General features: G+C 39.5%; 1 protein-coding gene across 7 annotated transcripts in view; it reads right to left on the bottom strand.

Moving 5' to 3' along the window:
- Window positions 1-19,853, bottom strand: part of chd9 (chromodomain helicase DNA binding protein 9) — a 73,025-nt gene that overhangs the window by 10,006 nt on the left and 43,166 nt on the right. For all 7 annotated transcript variants that reach the window (XM_082542026.1, XM_082542024.1, XM_082542025.1 and 4 more), the window contains 23 exons: window positions 18,659-18,727; window positions 18,400-18,455; window positions 17,708-17,825; window positions 17,272-17,358; window positions 16,895-17,032; window positions 15,832-15,953; window positions 13,393-13,636; window positions 11,427-11,603; window positions 11,173-11,316; window positions 9,548-9,803; window positions 9,072-9,282; window positions 7,864-8,059; window positions 7,357-7,539; window positions 6,228-6,413; window positions 5,914-6,024; window positions 5,583-5,782; window positions 5,072-5,271; window positions 4,815-4,974; window positions 2,155-2,244; window positions 1,036-1,139; window positions 606-723; window positions 411-468; window positions 131-179 (listed from right to left, as the gene is read on the bottom strand). In XM_082542026.1, the coding sequence (XP_082398152.1) occupies window positions 131-179; window positions 411-468; window positions 606-723; window positions 1,036-1,139; window positions 2,155-2,244; window positions 4,815-4,974; window positions 5,072-5,271; window positions 5,583-5,782; window positions 5,914-6,024; window positions 6,228-6,413; window positions 7,357-7,539; window positions 7,864-8,059; window positions 9,072-9,282; window positions 9,548-9,803; window positions 11,173-11,316; window positions 11,427-11,603; window positions 13,393-13,636; window positions 15,832-15,953; window positions 16,895-17,032; window positions 17,272-17,358; window positions 17,708-17,825; window positions 18,400-18,455; window positions 18,659-18,727 (3,277 nt within the window). The remainder of the gene's footprint in view (window positions 1-130; window positions 180-410; window positions 469-605; window positions 724-1,035; window positions 1,140-2,154; window positions 2,245-4,814; window positions 4,975-5,071; window positions 5,272-5,582; window positions 5,783-5,913; window positions 6,025-6,227; window positions 6,414-7,356; window positions 7,540-7,863; window positions 8,060-9,071; window positions 9,283-9,547; window positions 9,804-11,172; window positions 11,317-11,426; window positions 11,604-13,392; window positions 13,637-15,831; window positions 15,954-16,894; window positions 17,033-17,271; window positions 17,359-17,707; window positions 17,826-18,399; window positions 18,456-18,658; window positions 18,728-19,853) is intronic.

Here is a 19,853-nt window from a genome sequence, read left to right on the forward strand (position 1 = left end):
AAAGAGTGGCATTATTTCTAATATTTTTATTGAATTTACCACTTGAAATCTCTAGATTTCTCCTGCCCGTGGGAGGCCTGTGCTTGTAATCATGATAATTTGCTGTGAATTACAAGCATCTAATACTTACCTCCAGCACTGTCAGTGATAACCAAGTCTCCAGGAGAAGAGGCGTCGTCCTGAATGAGAAGAATATATGTTTAAAGAAGATTACTGGAGAACTGACAACCCCAACAAGTCAAATTAAGTATCAAATATCTTGATGCATGCTCAATCATCCAGGTAAGGAAATCCTAAAAAGTTGATTCTGTTCAGCTGAACAGAAAAACGCTACATCCACATGAACAGAATAACATTTTGGGGAATAAATATCAAATAGCAACATTCACCTTTGAGTCTTGTGACCTTACCTCCATGTCGTCCTTTAACAGTGCTGGAGCAGGCTTGTATTCTGGATCATCCACATCCCTATCCACATAGAGAAAGTTTGTGTCTTGTTGGGTTTTTTTTGCAGATGACAGATTAAAAGATATCTGGACCAGCCTAATCAAATGAAAGTAAAAGACAAAGTATTTTAACAGTTCAGGTGGGTGTCGTGTACTCACCCATCCATGAAATCATTGTTTCTCTGTTCAGCAGCGATGGCCTTCTCATCTGGTTTTCCCACACGCTCTAGGAAACACAGGGTAGGGTCTCCACGAATAGTGTTGTACTTCTCATAACCTGGGAAAGCACAGGAGGATAAGTAAACACCAAAATTAGTTAAGGATAATGCATGGAAACAGATATGAAGTAGACAAGCTGGTTCATTTCCCACCAACGAAAAATATTTTAGCAGGTTTCCACTGATGGTACTTTAAATAACAAATGCTGACTTTTCCTTTTCACCAAACTCACCACTATCATCACGGAAAAAGCTTAACTTAAAAGCTAACTTTTAGTTGGAACTTAAAATCCAGAATTACATTTTTTGTACTGAAGTTTTAAAACAAACAAACAAACAAGCAAGTCACATTAGTAGAAAAACTGTGTTACCATGCTTAAAGACACCCAGCAGAAGACACTTGTCAGAGATTGCATCCCACCACAGTGCTGGAAGCTCTGAATTGTCAGGCTCTGGAACCCAGATCTTTACTTCACTGTAGAGGACAAGAAGACGCACAGCTTTAGACGGGTATTATGGGGAGTGATGTTTATACATTTCAATATACTTGCTGATAGTTGTGACCGTTTTTCAAAAGATACTTCTTGATGCATTTTTAAAAAGCAGCTGGATTTGATTAAACAACTTTTTTTTTTTTTTGGTCGTTAAGAGCTTTATTTGATATAATGATTTTCTGCTCAGAAATACAAATGTACTGTTTGAAATAAACAATTTAGCATAAAAATATATATATATATTTTTTGATTAAACAACTTAAAAAAAACAAAAAACAAAACCCTTATACATCTATTTGCTTCAATACAAACGTCTTTTATTGTTAATCCATACAAAGCTATTTGTAAAATGTAAATAGTCATTTCATGTTCATGGCAGTTGGCATGTTTTTGAAAAGATCACAATGTGGCATTATACCTTAAATACAAATAAGGTTGCTATAGTGAATTTAGTGTTGAATCTGGCCACGTCAAAGATGCAAAAGCACTGTAGTTGAACCATCTTGTTCTTGAGCAGAAAATAAATAAGTCCCGTCTTTCACCAGCAGGTGGAGCTCTGCAACCTTCTAATGAATTTGGCTGATCATTTGTTCCCTCAACAGGTTGATACCATAGGCTAATGACACCACTCCAGGAGAGAAGTCTGTGGCAACGCCTTTAACCCTTTAACCAGAGTTGTCATTTAACATCTCTATCAAGGCATTTACTGTTGTATTAAGGCAGAGGAAGCATTGGTCTTTTCTGTACAGTGAGATTGCGAGTAGTGTACAATTATAAAAATGCTGCATAAAGGTTTAAAAGCTGTCTACTGCTAAGTATAAACAGATGAGTTATGTCCTAAGAAGAGTATAGTATAGTCCTTGCCAAAAATAAATTCTAATGGAGACCCAAGCAATAAGAGTTTCAGGAAAAACTCATCTTAGTGATAAACGGTTTTAATTCTCAGTGCAAACAACCCAAGTTGACATCATCAGACTAGGTAAAAGTCAAGCTCACCTGGAGTCCACGCCATCTAGCACCTTCTGGGCCTGGCTTCCTATCACCTCTTGTTTCAGGTAGTAGAGCATTCTGACCCTGAGCAGCACCCTGCACAGAGAAAACCCACTGGTCAGAACAAAGCCCTGACCACTCAGCCCTGCTGAGCAAGCAGAAGTAATACACAATACACAGACATACGCACACAGACTCACCAATTTGTTGGGCAGAATGCAATTAACTGTGTGGTCAGACTACAGACTGTATTGTATACTCATTTCATTTTCACTTATACATTTAGTCACATTCATCAATTTATGCCTATAATCTCTCATCTTTAAGTGTACTAAGAGCAAAGTACAGCTATAAATACTCCACTGTACTGGCCTTTGACGGAGCAGGAGACTCTACCCAACTCTTCTGAAGAGACCGGCATATGTGCCAACCCTGATCAATTAACTATGAATTATTGTATCACTTAGAGTGACATTATTGTATAGACGTCACAAGGGAGTCATGAGCACATCCACAGCTCGGCTCTGAGGACTGAATGAACAGACAAGCGTCTCTCTCCAGTTGTCATGTGGTTGTACTGGCAGTAGATGAAGGCTGGGAAGTCGAGGCTGACAAGGTAGAGAGGAGGCTGACTCACAGGGGAGACATTAGCTCTGTGATGCATGATCGCACATTACAGGCAGCAGGCTTTGAGCGCAGACAGTGAAGTGCTGGGAACCGATGTGCTGGTGTACCAGAGCTGTAGCGTCTAGCAAGCCTTGAGATTTTCTTGGTGACGAAGACCTACGGTCTAGTCATTCTGTAAGAACACATCATGATGCCTGTTGGCCAATTTTGGCTCTCAGGTTTCAAGGACAAAAATAAATAAATGAATGAATGAATTTTGAAAAATCCTAAAATGATTTTTTTAGGTCACATCTCTGTTAGTACCATTGTTGGCAGGCTAGTCTGCTTCCTTGTATTTGTGATCACTTTTTCTCATCACTTATACCACTATATTCATACATCATCATATGGATCCATTGCTTCTCCTGCCAAGGCTTCTTTTCAGCACAGCTTTTCTATCAAGAGCACTGAAAAAACTGTGGGCTGCTGCTCACAAATACATCATGTCAGGCATTCCATCTTTCTTCTGGTATAACTAGGCTAAATATTGTTATAAATGAGCCCAAAATCCTTCTTTCATTTACTGACACGACCATGAACAACCGGAGGGCTCCAGAGTCTGTCCATCTGTAGGAGTGATGGATGTCTGTGTTGACCGGCCTGGACTTGTGGCTCTGGTAAATTAGAGCTGAACGTCCTCCTCCCTCCGTCCTCCACCCTCCATATTCCTGTGTGACTGGACCCGCCCAGGAGCAGCTGCTGCTTCCTCTGCCTGTCAGCACCCCTTTTCCAAGCCTCTGTTAGTTGCATTTGTGTTTGTGTGTGAGAGATGTGGTTCACTCAGAGAGGCTGCAGAGGATCTCAGCACAGTCAAACACAGTCTTTCAAAAACAAATAACCCAAGTATGTCTGACATGAGTGGCATGCAAAAAATCTCCAATGGGCTGTACATAGAAAACACCATCAGCGTAACAGAGAGATTCTTCATCATAGATAATATTCTCATCCAAAACACGCAATGACCATAAAATGTCTTCTTAAACCTGCATAGTATAAGTATATTTTCATAATTATATTATTCAGCATGCAGTAAAAAGGGGAAAAAAATCTACTGCATTTTATTCAGTAAGGTCCAAGATGTTCACATCGTTATCACCCACTATGATCCAGTTTCATAACCTGTTGATGCTTTAAACTTTTCAAGTCTTTTAGCAAACAGTCTACAGTAATTTACCCCTTCTTCCTATAGCAACCATTGCTGTGCAAGAGCTGTGTCCTACATTTGTGGGTCTGTTAAGAAGCCAGTGCACACCCCCACCCCACCAGTCACATTCCAGGTCCTCAGAGGGAAAACGCACAAGTCAGCAAACCCTGCTAGCTGCATGTCCCCAATTGCCCGGTGTGTCACATATCAGACAATCCCTGGATTCAGCAATACTGGAAAAGGAAACAATGGAGAACTTTCTATGGAAGCTTCAGTGCTCTGCATCCAAAGCCCAATGGACACAAGCTCTGCGTTTTACAGCGCTATTCCCCCCTCTGTAAATAAGAGAGATCTATGACAGCCATTAGATGGGCTGAAGCCTCATGAAGATTCTTATCAGCTAGTGTCAACGTCAAGTCTGTTAATCAATCAGCGAACTGTCAGCTCCAATACATGTTTTAGTGCTTCCTAATTATTGTTGCTTGAAGATGCCGCGGTTAAAATTTGAGCCACGTGCAAACTGTATTTTCATACACTTAGGCTTCATTACACGAAAAATAACTTGAGATCATCTTTGTTAAAAGAGAATAATCACCACCTGCCAGTTTCTATAATAGCTTAAAGTTTTACATCAGCACTCACACACCTCTTTCTCATGCACGGGAGACTAAACAACACAGCAATAGACAATTAGTCCCCATCTCCACTATAAGCCAGTTAAATGCATACTCTCTTTTATCTTATAATGCTTTTGAAATAGCAATATAGAACCTCTATATTGTGGTCATTTGGAACATTATTTGTCTTAATTGATGAAACTCAAATTGGATGAAAAGTGCCATAAGTGAATACTTACTTGTTGCAGTGGTGTTTCAGGTGCTTCTTATAGCCATCGTCCTGAAGCATATGCTCAGGGTTGTGCTTCCTGAGCCACTCAGCCTTGTGGATGTCAAAAGAACTAGACTGGGTCTTCATCTTTTTACCCTTTCTCCCCCGAGGAACTGGGGCAGACAAGCCTAGCAAAATAAAAAAGTGTTGTGGTTCAAATTAATTCTTACTACTTACTGATTGTAATAAAGTCAGTAAATGTCGGCTTGAATTGCTGAGACTCACCTAAGTGATTCTGCAACTCCTTTGTGCGTCCATCCTCGGTAGGGGCTATGAGGTCCCACATGAAGCTTTTGATTTTGTCATCTCCACGATAATGGACCAGGCAGTAGGCCAACAAGGCCCTGCAGATGGACTCCACATCCCACTCAGTCAACTGCTTCTTAAAACGGCCATGGTTGAGGATATCCTTCCAACGACCCCATCTGGAAACAGAATGGGAATGCCACACTTAGGAATACTCATTTGAGTATGGAAGCAGACTCTATATACAGTTTGGATAATGTTTTTTAGTGTTAAAGCAAAAATGCATATTGCTGTAATTTATAATCCTGATGGTCTTGTTTGTTTGTATGTATATGGACAAATTCAAGTGGAGATAATAGGATGTTTAATTCAATCTATTACAAATTTTTCAGGAGCCTCTTTGTTGACAAAAATTCAGGTAAGTCCTTCCAAATACCAGCTATGTTATTTAATAGTTAGTATTAGGTTAAACTTATTAAATGTATCTTACCCATAGACAAGCAAGTTCTTCTCTACTCTGAAGCACTCTGTGCGGCCATAGCTGTTCAGGCGATCGTAGTTTCGTCTGAGCTTAGGTTTGGTCTCATCGCCGTCACTCTCGCCCTCTGAAAGCTCTGCTAGCTCATCCTTGGTGGCACTAAAGGGCCTTGTCTGCTTTCTGACACGAGGAGTGTCAATGACCAGGCTGTTCTGTAGAGGGGGAAAAAATTTCATGGACTTTATGTCTTTTATGCAGTTAAAAGGGAATAGATGTCCTGTGTATGTCACATTCCAATTATCCATTTCTGTGGATATTGTATCCATTTTAGTCTGGTACTCACTCTGCCATTGACCATATCCATATCAATGTCAGCCTTTTTGGCCCACTTGTCCCAGAAATTAGGGTCATCCAGGGAGATGTCTGTACGGTTTCCAGATGCTACAAAACTGGCCTGAAAGCAGACATCAGAATCACATTAAGTTATAATCATATTTGGTTTTCCCCGTATCCCTGAGTCAGGAATGGGCACAGGTTGAGAATTTTAAATAGCCAGCGATATGCAATCTCCACACTCATGTACACAAAAGGCGATAAAGCTGATGTTAAATCATTTGTACTTAACGAGTTCTATTTATCAGATTTCTTGTTTTTTACCTTGGCAAAAGTGGATCCTCGTCCCTCAGACTCAATGGTAATGGTCTTTGTCCTGCGCTGCAGGATCTGGTCAATGTCCTCCTCACAGAATTTGGCCCCTTCATCCTCCTCATCCATGATTGCCCCGTAGGCCCCACGTCGCAACAGATCTTCAATCGCCTTTTTGGACAGCTGCTGCTGCACAGCCTGTAAGGTAAAGAAAAAAAAAATCACATTAAAGTCATGAAACTATAACACTGTTATAATTACATGATAATAGACCTGAAGTCTACAAAATAGACTTCAGGTGTGAAATGGAACCACAGGAGGAATGGCACTACATAATGCATGAGTTGATCAAATCTCCAGTTGACAGAAATAGCACACTAAATGCAGGCACACAGATAGAGCGACAAAAAGCGTGCCGAATTATTAAAATCACAAAATTAGCAGCTATATATCCAACCCCGGCATTTGTTTAGTATGCAGATATGTTCAGTCAAACCAGATGTAGAAAACTGCTAATACATCCTCCTTACTGTTCATATAACTCCCAGGGGACACAAACTGCAGCTAAGCATCCACCTACACACCTCACAGTGTTGACACACTCCCTCACAAACAGATTAGACTAACAGGATCGGTTACACTTCAAGTGGAAATTTTAAGAGTGACCTTCACGTTTTAGTTTTTATTTTTTTGTTGGCTTGACAAGAAAAAATTGGCTTAGTGTCATTTCACATTTGCTACAGTGTCCTCCTAATGTAATTCAGTATCCCGGGTATGTATGTCAAAACTTTTATGTTACTGGAATGGCAGCTGAAAGAAATGCAGCATTGATCTCTTGTCTTTTATAAATGTAATAATTTTCAGGAGATCATTAACTTGTTTCATATCCAGCTTTTCAGAGTTTAAGATGGCAAAGCTGGAGAAGAGAGTGGACGGTGTACTGTTCGTTAACAATAAACAGAACACTTCGATCAAAAAACAAAAAACATGTTATTATAATTTATTTGCATCTCCCCATATGAGGCATTAGTCATTGGCGCTGGGGCTCGTGTAATTCTGCAAGATGGTTTCTAATTTACAAGATTTCAAGATTTAACTACTCATTTCTATTCCAGACCGTATGGACAATTCTCAAACTTACCCCTCCCCCAGTGCCTCCTCCCAGGCTGTTATCTCGGCCACTCATGCTCTGCAACACTGCTTTATCCAAACCCAACTTGAGGCTGGCGCGATCAAACATTTCTCGCTCATATGAGTTCCTGGTGATCAAACGGTACACCTTCACTGCCTTGTTCTGACCGATGCGATGGCAGCGAGCCTGGGCCTGTAAAGTATACAAAAACTGAGGAAACTGCACCGAGCATATAATTTGTTTTCATATCTACACATTGGTTTGACAGACAGCTCTTCTTAAATGACTCATTAAAATGAGATTCAACAAATAACATGTAAGTTGTTTGTGGAATGACTGAGCATTCACAACATGTACTTTTTACTAGACACAGTGTAATGCACTTCCCATGGTGGCTAGTTTTGCTGCCTATTAATTGCACGAGCAGATCCCAGATAACTGTTAGTATGCCACTTTCTCGAAACAGCAATAAAACAAAGTCTACAGCATTTCGCTGAACCCACTGCTGAGTCCTACCTGCAGGTCGTTTTGTGGGTTCCAGTCAGAGTCGAAGATGATGCAGGTGTCTGCTGCTGTGAGGTTGATTCCCAGCCCACCAGCTCTTGTACACAGAAGGAAAACAAAGCGATCTGAGTCAGGCTTACTGAAGCGGTCGATGGCAGCCTGTCGCAGATTTCCACGAACCCGTCCATCAATACGCTCGTACAGATACCTGCAACATAAATGAAATAAATATGATGAATGTTTGTACAATACCTTTTTAAATAGTTTATTCTGAGTTCTTGTACATGGGATCCAGGTATAGTGCTTATCTAATCAAACACCAAAATGTGGGCGTTATTCTTTGACAGCCATATTAATTTATCCATACTCAAAACAAGACCACAGTACTTATGGTCTTCACACTATCAAGTATTCTTGTTTTGTTTTGTATTCCCTTTTTCTTAACCCGAGAAATATAAAACTATTTCTACAAGAGGTGAGTATGCTCTTTCATCCTCGAGTCCACAATCATCCCCTCCTACAATCCTACCCCTTGCTCTTCCTGGGGTTATCCACTTCCACTCAAGAGAAACCTCAGAATCTCCCACTTGTCTAATGTGATGGAGCCCTGAGGGCTTTTGTAACCTACTGCTGAACCCTGTCTGAGGTCTGTGTTGCACAGCACCTCACATGTTTACAATAGCTTGAGGTTTGTTCTAGCTTCTGGTGGGCAGCCAGCAGAAAGAAAGAAGAGAAAGAGAAAGGAAGAGCTAGAACAGGACAGTGAAGGGCTTTAGCTGGAACTTAGTTTGTACACATTAGCTTTATATCTTTGATGAAAGAGAAAAAAAAAAATTCACGTATACTGATTGAAATAGCTCCGTGTATTGCACTCTGAAATTTAAACCTAAAACCCTGTGATGGAACTGAGACATTATCAAGTTACAAATGCTAAAGAGAAGATTAAAATAGCAGGCTGTCGTGTAAAGTGCCTGGCAGTTTGGTGTGATAATTTGACATCTCTTTGAACATAAAGGAAATTAGAAATTTAAACAATGCAGGTAGAAAGGAACATTTAAAACTACTACTAAGTGTACAACTAAAACCTTGTTTGGTTGTGTACAACAGATATGGTGCTTCCTTACTATCAGACTGGATAGAACGAGGTCAAAGGTAAGCGAGTAAGGGTGATATCACATTTGAACTGCAGGACTACAGTTTGTCTAGTTACATCCTGTTACCTTCTCTGAATGAGGTAGTCTTCCAAGATGTCCAGACAGCGGACCATTTGGGAGAAGATGAGCACCTTGTGCCCTCCTGCCTTCATTTTAGGCAGCAATTTGTCAATGAGGACGAGCTTCCCAGCAGACTGCACCATAGCCTGCAGGTGAAAGTCTAGGGCAGTAGGGCTGTGCACTTCCCTGAAGTCTTCTAGGATCTTTTCCTCTGCTCCTGTCATAGCAAAGACATGGGCGCATTAAAAAAAAGTATTGTCAAAATTAATTATTTTATTTAAAGCCGGATTTCGATTCAATGACTGATATTTAAGAGCATAATTATATGAGAAACAATGGTACTTGTGTACCATAAAAAAGCAGATTACAGAAAGAAAGTAAATTGGCTAAATTTGGCTGTTAGCTCTAGAAGGTGAGAACAAAAGCTGTTAGTTTGCAGTTATTACAGAACTTCTTTATTTAAGCTTTCAGCGCTGTCCTACCTTTGATTAGGTAGGGGTGGTTGCAACACTTTCTTAGCTCCATCATAGTGTTGACCAGGTTGGGCATATTTGCCGGGCCAGCTCCTTTAGCCAGGAAAGAAAAATTCTTCTCTAGGATGGCACGGTAGTATTTCTTCTGAATGTTGGTGAGCTCAACTTCAATGATGGTTTCCTCTTTCGGAGCCAACTTCTTCTCCACATCTTCTTTCAAACGACGCAGCATCATAGGCTTCAGGATACCCTGAAGCTTTTGCACCTGTGGGTCACAGAGACAGTTTGAACTCACCTTTGGCAGCTGCTTCTATGCTGCACTTGTTTGGGGTCTAAAAATTGTATGTTTGAAAAGGATACAACTGTAGCTGTGTTGGGTTATAACGAACAGTATTATCCAAGTCATCAAATTTCAATTTTCAAATTTAGATTTATTGCATTTAATAAGTGTATTTTAAAAGTTACAGAGCAGCAAAAAATGAAGAAATTCAATTTCTGTTCCATATCATAGACAGACACGTATCATTACACATGGAAATGTGTATTTCACAAGTATAGCGGGTGATGCAAAGAACCACTAAAAGTAGATAACATACATTATGTAAATAATCACTGGCTAGAAGTGTAACTCGGTGTTAGCTCAGCAGTTGACTGCAAAATTATTTTCATTTCCAGCTACTGTTAAGAAATGCCACAGTGGGGAAACTATTTGCATCATTTGGTGTTAAGCGCAACCATAGTAACACATACAATTTCACTCTTAAAGCAGAAGTCGCTGAAGAGTAAAGCTGATCCAAGCACAGTATTTTATATTACAGAGTCACCTTCTACATATTATCATTATTATTGTAGCTTGCCAAAGAGGTATAATCTAGGCCATCTCATATGTATGTCTAGTAATTTTTCCTTCATCTTATGAAGACCTACATCTCACAAATCATGAATTTGTGCTGTAGTGCAGCATCACGGTGTAGATACTATTACACTCCAAGGACTGGGCCAGCTTTACAAAGTGCTTTTTTTATTACACACCCTGTGCAGGACTTCATTTAATATCAGTTATGCTGTGTGGAGAAAATAAGTCTCCTAACAGCACCAGCAGCTTTTACTATGAAAAGAATTACACATTTCTAAATTTAGTTCCATGTGTTGAACACTGGCTGCTCCACACTTCCACACTCCTGACATTGAGATGTTTTCAGCAGCCTTCCATTGAACACCTCTTTGGTAACACTGACTAAAAATGAAATGCCAAACAGCAGTATGTAGCAGGAAATGCGAAACTGTCACATAGTCCAGCACTGAGCAGTGCAATACCTGTTATCAATTGTTATTATTCATCATGTGTTGGATGTGTGCGTTTTATGACTGTGCCCTAGTTAGAATAGGCTCCAGTTCAACAGTATCTTCACTGATGAGCAGTGTGTTTGAAATTTGGCTGCCCATTCATAAAAAAATACTGAAACCAACACTGAAAAGAAAGATCTCTTTTAGATTCTGCAAATATTAAGGTGCTGTGTGGAGCCATAAAAGCACAACAACACAACACACATTGATGCAGTTTTTCTCTAAGGTGTATTTTTGTCATGGAGAATAAAACTCTTGAGACAGAATGTGCACATATCTAAGCTCACCTGCTCTTCAGTCTTAAGGTCTCCAAACTCCTGCATGAAGGTGTTTTCAGAAGGGAAGCGTGCCGGCTCCAGAAAGTGAAGCAGGCTGAAGAGCTCTTCCACTGTATTCTGGAGAGGAGTACCTGTCAGCAGGACCTTGTGTTCCTTGAAGAGGACAAGAGTTTAAATGTAAAGTGAAAATTGCTTCAATTGGTATTTCTGAATAAAATTCGGACAATGTGTAATAATTTTCTCTAAGCTCATGATTTATCTACCAGGTTCATGAGCTTGAATCCCTCTAGCAGCTTGCAGTTCTTGTTCTTGAGACGATGGGCCTCATCAATAATAACGCAGCGCCACTCTATGGCATTGAGTTCGGGACAGCCTCCAAGAATCATCTCAAATGTGGTAATAACAGCCTGAAACCTGTAGGCACCACGTATGATACGACCCTGAAGACAAAAAGGGGAGAAGTGTACATATTTCATCCGTTTAGTTAAAATATCGTATTTTATTAGCTGAAGTATGCTCAACGTGTTATGTGATTAAAACAATGTTGTTTTCTATTTACACAAGCACTGAATCTGAAAAAAAATGTACTGGAAAAAGTGCTATAAACAGATGCACATGAAAGGTACATAGTTCTTCTGACAAAGCTTGTCCTTTTCTGTGTTGACATTAGAAACCTACATATTTGCAACCTTTTTAGCTGTTGACAGCAAACACAGGGTTTCCTTTATTTAGACTTCTCAAACATCAAAAAACATACATTATGGTTAGGAGGCTATCTACAGCATATCCAGTACACAAGCACCTGCCAGTGAGTATTTATTATTTGTTTATTTGTTTGTTTGTCTGGGGAAGCGTTGCTTTCCCCCGCCCCTCCATTTGTATCCATTGCCTTGACAACAGTCCTCAAGGGATACTCAGTTATCCAGTAACCCCCTCCCACAGCCAGCCAGCCAGCCAGCCAACAGGCTGCTGTTGAGGAGTCAGCCACTCTGATATGCCTGAGCAGCGATGACAGAGATCTCCCCGTGGGGGCTGCTATGACATCACAGGCTGCCTGGGAGACAGGCTGGTGGCGGCTCCACTCTGTTCTCCTCTCGCCTTAGATTCCTCCTACGTTTCGTCAGAATACTAAAAGGTCCTAACTGCCTGCTGTGACACATCACATGGCCTGCCAACCACATAAAGCTTCTGTTCAAGGCTCACTAACTACCTAGCAGCCTACATATTGTCAGGCACGGGCCCTATTTGGATTCTTGCTATATGCATATCTTAGTATTATAAACCAGATATTTGTTGAAACGCTATCTCTCTCTGAGCAAACCCAAGCTGTTTATAGATTTATATTTTATACAGGCTGACAAAAATCAATACAGCTACAAAGTGATACCTTTTCAAGCGATTCTGAACACAGCCTTGACACAAACCTTACAAACAACTTGCACCAAGCACAGAAATCCACTGTGCTTGAACTGTTGTTTGTTCCTGTCTTACAGCAGATGAGTTTTCCTTGAAAAACATGGTGTTAAATGAGGTTGCTGCACTAGCTATAGGACTGTAAAGGGTATCTAGCGTTTGTGTTGCACACACAATCACGGTTTTCCTGGCTTTTCAATATCCGACTCCTATTGTTATAAGAAGGCCTCCTGCTTTGAAACCTATCATTACACTACTCATAGGATTTCATGTTACTGACACAGTGCTGCTGTTTTTTAAAAAGCACTGTGATTACTTTAATCTAAGTGAATCACAGCCTTTCACTCTTAAAAGGTAAGCACAGCAGAATTGAGTTCTGCTTGCCTGTTTTTAAAAAGGAAAAATTAGGTATATATATTAAAATGAACTAAAAGACCTCCAAATCCTTACATTTCTCTATGTGGTTGGTAAGAGAAACAAGCTGGGAGTACCCCTGTGCATCCAGAGCTGATTCCTTTATAGGTCCTTAAGTCTTCTCATAGCCAAAAACAGCCAGCGTGGTGATATACAATCATATTACGGTACCTACTACACATTGGCCAAAACTATATGAAAGGATGCAAGTAATACATAGCACATTTCAGCTTCTTAAAGGGCTCCTTTCTATATTATTCTCTTGATTGTGTGACAGAATAACACTGGTACTTGTAAAATAAGAACTACTGTACTCAAGAGCAATAATTGTGAATTCTTGTGTTGAATCTGCTGTACTCATTTTAAAATGTATTATTTTCTGCACTTGATATATTCATTTACCTGTGCATCCCTGAAATACATCTCATACTGCTGGAGCATCTGCCTGCTGACCATGCTTCCATGGTAAACGATGACATTGAGGTGGGTCCAGGTACGGAACTCCCGCTCCCAGTTGGTGATGGTGGAGAGTGGGGCAATTATGAGAAAGGGCGCTTGGATTCCAACGCGATGGATTTCTTCTAGGAAAGTGATGGACTGTATTGTTTTCCCTAGGCCCATCTCATCTGCCAGGATGCAGTTCCGTCTTAGAAAAGAAAACACAGTGGATTTAGGACAAAAAGAAAGCAGGAGAAAATAAATTCCTTGCTTTGTACAAAAAGTAAAGTAGGTGTGTGGGGGGGTGCAAATGTTTTGAATCTAAGTACTGTATGCAATTTTATCACAAACACAGCGTGGTGTATATTATGAGAAATTCTTCTCTTCTAACAATATACAAAATGTGTACAGATGGCCAGGGGAATAGGTGAAAAGAGGAAGAGCAAGAAAATGAAAGGAAAATGCAGAACTCCGGTGACAATAAAAAACAAACAAAAAACAGTGAAAACAAGATAATCAGCAGTAATAATAGTCCCAAGATATCATACAGCACACAATGGTAAATGCAACTGCCTCTGCTGCGTGGTGTACTCCAGCTAACCATTTATTCAGCTGTCCAGTGGGTGGGGGTATTATGTCTTGATGCTAATTGCAACGTGCAGATATTCCCACTGGCCTCTTAAGCAGCTCTCTACTTTTGATGAATCTCTCTGCGTAGGCATACACAAACTCCTGCATGCTCACACATAACAAAACCAATTCCCAGGGTTAATGCAAGCGCACTGACACTGTGTTCAGCAGATGTACTGTGCAGCACATCTTTTGAGATTGTAGGCGAAGAAAAGCAAATGTCGCAACAGTATGCACCTTGACAGGAAATTTGACTACCCTCACAGGCCTAAACAAATAATGTGAATACAGAAAAACACAAGATGGTCCCACACACGCAGGATTCAAAGCAAGATAAATCATTCATTATTTATTATCTGCAATGCCAATACACCCAAAAGACCTCTTCTTGAAACACAAAATGTATGTAAAATAAATCAAATATACTACAGTATCCTGAACTGATGGACGTTTCTGTTATTAATCCAATTTGCACTGATACAAATAGAGCAAAGAAAACAACAAACAAACCTCTTTGTACAACGCTAAACAGATTAGCAACACTACATATTATCCCCAAAAGAGACCACAGAATTGGATAAGCACATCTCTGAAGTATAAAAAACAAAATATTATTACCTTTATGAAATTAGGGCACATTACATAACCACTGCAATTTGTGATGTGTATGAAATTATATGCCTTTATTTTTATAAAACAATGGTTCCATAATTAAATTTGATCTCACTTAAATTAAAAAGAAGCGTGTGTGGGGGGCTCTGTGCAACGCGTCATACAGTTGACTGCTTTTGGTTTGAATCATATCTATGAAATAGACTCCAATTTGTTCATGTAAATGGAGAGTCCTCTTCAAACACCATAGGTTAATTATGGAGTTCCACAGAGTCACGTGCTAGGGTCAATTCCTTTTACATTATATATGCTTCCCTTAGGCAATATCATGTATCATAGCATACATTTTTATTGCTTTGCAGGTAATACCCAACATTATCCATTAAGCAAGATAGCACACACCAATTAGTTAAACTGCAGGAATGCCTTAAAGACTTAAAGACCTGGATGATTTTCAAATTTTCTGCTTCTAAATTCAGATAAAACTGAGGTTATTGTACTCGCCCCAAAAATCTTAGAAACGTGTTATCTAACCAAATGCTTACTCTGGATGTCATTACCTTGGCCTCCAGTAACACTGTGAAGAATCTTGGAGCCATTTTTGACCATTTAATGTGCATAACAAACAATACGTAGGAGTACTTTATTATATTTGTGCACTCTCTCTAAAATTGGAAATACCCTGTTTCAGAGTGATGCTGAAAAACTAGTTCATGCATTTATTACTTCTAGACTGGACTATTGTAATTCAGTATTAGTAGGCCCTCCTAAAACTCCTTGAAAAGCCTTCAGCTGATCCAAAATGCTACAGCAAGAATATTAACAGGGACTTGGAAAAGAGAGCATATTTCGCTCATGTTGGCTTGGATCTTGTTAAATCATGTCAAATCTTATCAAACAGGTTTCTTTAACACGGCAATGACTTCAATGGAATGAAATGCTCTCCAGGTTTTCTATTGGGCTGTGATATTGCAACCCAATAGAGCATCTCTGGGGTGTGGCTGAGTGGGAGATTAACATCATGGATATCCAGCTGACAACTACAAAAACTACATGATGGCATAATTTCTGTACTGTGATACCAGTTAAAAGCTATTTGGGTTTTTCACAATAGCTGCAGATTTTTTACAGGTATGCATACTCACAGTGCTTAAAACTAACCTGTTGTACCAGTTGAAAAGAAGCCAGTTGACTCCTTCTAGCTGGTAGTCCCTGAGGCTGTTGCCATTCCTGTATTGCCTCGATTGTTCCCTCTTCTTCCACAGATTGGCAGGAGGACGCTCCTAAGTGACATATATGGCAGATTGGAAGTTAACTTTACATTTTTGATGAACACTTTTCCATAGAACGTAAATATTACAAATGCATGACACAATTTCTTATACATAATGTTAGCATTATGACCGTACAATTGACTGGCACCCCATCCAGGGTGTACTATAGCCGAGATAGGCTAAAGGATCTGTAACTTATACAATAGTAAATTGGATGTGGAGCTAGCATCAGTGTTCATAAGCAAAATGTTGGTTATTCAAGCAAACTGGAGAATGACATTGGTTTAGAATATATAAAAAATAAGGAAATCCAGCAGTGTGACATACATGCAATATAAAAACAAAATCTCCAGCACGCCAACCTTTCTGCATCTGCAAACCTATATGGTAACATTGCACGCAAAAAGATATACACACAGGTGTAGAGGTGTAAAAACTGACCTATTGTTACAACCACAGGTATGCAAAGTGTGAACTATTGTAGTGGACAGGGAAATAAAAGACGAAAGATAACCTGAAACAAAAACTGTCAGTCTTCATAGTACAAGTTACACGACTGATCTCTGTGTAGTCTAGTTATAAATACAACAGTTTGTTTCTCAATAAAGGGGAACTATAGAGTATGATAAAAAACAAAAACAAAAAAACATTGTTCTCTTTGAAGATTCGTCTATTTCGTTTCTCCTAATTTTGACTTCCGTCTGTTCAGTACGTCTTGTGAATCTTCAATAGAAAATGTTTTCCTAGTTTTACCTTTCCAATAAAAACATCATTCACTGATGTTGAAGTGACTGACAGCAGGGGTTTGTCTTTCAAGCTCGCTCATACCCCTGTGTGAGTGTTGTCTTATTTAGATCACTGTAATATGTGTGTACACGCACACGCGCAAGAGTGATAAAGAAACATGGAAATACAGCGATAACTGAAGAAGGCTGGCAGGCACAACTTACCACCCTGCGTGAGTCTGGCTTGGCTGCCTGCAGCTGCTCAAACTCCTCAATCTTGCTCTGATCTACATCGTCCTTCAGCTCCCAGGTGCTGTCTTCATAAGGCAGAGAGCACCACTTCACCAGGTAGTACACCACTTCCTGTAACAAGCAGAGGAGGATTAGCACTGAAAAAGACTAGAGTGAGGCCAAGCTTTGCTTTTACAATATTAACAAAGGCTGCAAGGAAGCCCATTAGGATGGCCTTGGGCATTTCTGAGATACAAAGACATTGCTAGAGTGGAGAATCTTTTGAAAGGAACAAAACCAAGAAAACCGTTCAGGAACTTACACAAATACAGAACTCACGTATGTGATGAAATGAAAAAGGATTCGCTTACCTCTCTTGTATCTTTGTCCTCGCAATATGACACCTCCAGCACTCTATCTACTTCTACATAGTCAGGGTTAAATGGCTCCTCTTCCATCTGAGCGAGACAGAAGGAAAACACAAAAGGAAATGAAAAAGATTAAATAAAGGGAATAAACCAAAGTGCCCACTCACCATCTGGAAACTGAGATAAACATTATATTGTATCAAATGAGTGAGTAAAGAGACTCAAATATATGCACGCAGATGTGTACTGAACGTGCAGTTGCATCCTAAAAGACACACCAAATTGTGGAGACACGCACACCCACTTATAGAAATGTCCTCGACAAAAAGAACCCCCCCCCCCAAAAAATAAATAAAAATAAATAAATAATAACCAAATATTTGTGTCGACACGGGTAGTACAGTACGTCCCCAGACACAAACCAGTCGCACATCCTTACATCTGCAAAGAAGAGTGCCCTCTGTGCCTGTTTCATCTTGAAGCGTTTGATCTTCTGCTGAATCCTCTTGTCCTTCTCCAGCTGCTGTTCTGTGGCCCACTCACAGTGTAGGTAGGAGCTGACACACACACACACACACAAGATCAGTAAGGTAAGGGACTCTTGCAATCACCTAAACAGCATCTGGGGGAATTGCTGAGGCCAGCAGGTGTGATCACAGATTGCAGATGTGGTCACAGTATCCACTGGCATGCTGTTCTCAGTCATATTTGTTTAGAAATATTAAAGTGTTTTCACATTCATATTTCCATCCTCGTTATCATTTGGCTGTGAAATGATGGATGTGATCTGGCTGATGACAGATTATCTGCCACACACAAAAAAAAATTCTGGGAAGCTGAGTATGACACTTAAATCTTAATTTCCAAAACATTAAAACTGATAATTTGGTGTGTGAATACGCTAGAATTTGTATTCTTCTTTATTAACAGAAAAAACAGTCATCATAACATTGAGGACACGACAATACTAAAAGTTGTCCCATGCATGCCTGTGATGTACTGACATTTGAAATGTCAAAAGTTCTTAATTACATCCTCTAGCTTTCATGTTGCCTCTGTCTCTATAGATATATCTATAGACAAAAACATATTTGCCACTAACCACCCAGAAACTACATATGAATAACTTACTAGTTTTTGTATTTTACAAAAAACTCTTCCACCTCAATGACCACTCCTGGAGAGACCTAAAGAAAAAGAATGCAAAAACATAACAATGAGAAGCAATGCTTTCATTTAGTTTTAGTGCTATAATAAGGGGGAAAAAAAACATAATACAACTCAATACATAGTCCCAAAAATCTATTAAGCTAAAAATTTGCAAGAGAAGCTTTTATCACAACTGTGCAATGGTTAAAAAATAAGGCAAAACAACAAATTAAATATTTACCTCCTTCTTAGCAATACGAGAAGACATGATTTTGTCAACAACAGCAGCATCCTCTTCACTGGGATTCTCCTAGAGAGAACATGATATGGTTAATGTCAACTGATAAATTCATAACAGTCACCCCAGAGCATTAAGTTGCATAAATGTCTTCATAATATGATAACAAAAACAAACACCAGATGCTCTCTTACGCTTTACACATCATAAATTCCTTTGTCAAATTTGTGATTCTGCATTACATAAAAATATCCCAGAACTGAAAAAAAACAGTTTTAGACAACAGAAATTAGAGGACAACTAATTTTATTTTTAAGCATTAAAATGTTTCTGTGGCCCTTTCTGACTTCTGTGCTGTTGCATCTAAATCATAAAAAAAGGACAGTGAATATTATCCTTCTTCTTTTTAAAAGCCTTACTGCAGGGGTCCTGGTTTGTACGTCACAGTGTGTTGTTGAAAAGAACAGGCTATTCAGCAGAGCAAGCAGTCCTATTGTTTTTTGTTTCGTTTTGTTTTTTTACTGAGTGTGTTTGTGTTCTTTTATGGTACAAAAATAAGATCTTCCCAACAATGTTTATGTGCATTATTTCCACAAACAATTCTATTTCTTTTCAAGTCAAAACTCTTAATACATGTGAAAAAGAGAGACAAGACCAAAGTGGAGAGGTTTGGTCATAGACCAAAGCACCATGGTTGACAAAAATCAAACAGCATATCAGCACAAACACCTCATACCAACTGTTAAGAGCAAGTTGGAGGGACAATTATTTGGGCTTGTTTTAAGGCCACAGGACATGAGCACCATGCAGTCACCAAGTCGACCACAAACTCCCCTGTATACCAAAGTATTCTAGTGCCAAATGTTAGACCATCTGCCCAACAGTTAAAATCTTGGTCTAAAATGGGTCATTGGACCATGATCCCAAACACACCAGCAACTTTACAATAGAGTAACTGGAAAAGAACCAAGTTGTTGCAGTTGCTCAGTACAGACTTTAACCCAATTCAAATACTGTGGCGGGACCTTAAGATAGCTGTGCATAAACAAATTCCCACAAACCTGATAAAACCATGCAGAAAATAAGTTACTTCAAGTTATTGCTGCTAAAGATGGTTCTACCAGCTAGTCAATCATAGGGTGTACTGTATCTTTTTCACAAATGCAACATCCACTGATTCCAGTTAATACACTGAAGC

This window comes from Aulonocara stuartgranti (assembly GCF_965226115.1).
Source record: "Aulonocara stuartgranti genome assembly, chromosome: 1".
NCBI classification, from domain to species: domain Eukaryota; kingdom Metazoa; phylum Chordata; class Actinopteri; order Cichliformes; family Cichlidae; genus Aulonocara; species Aulonocara stuartgranti.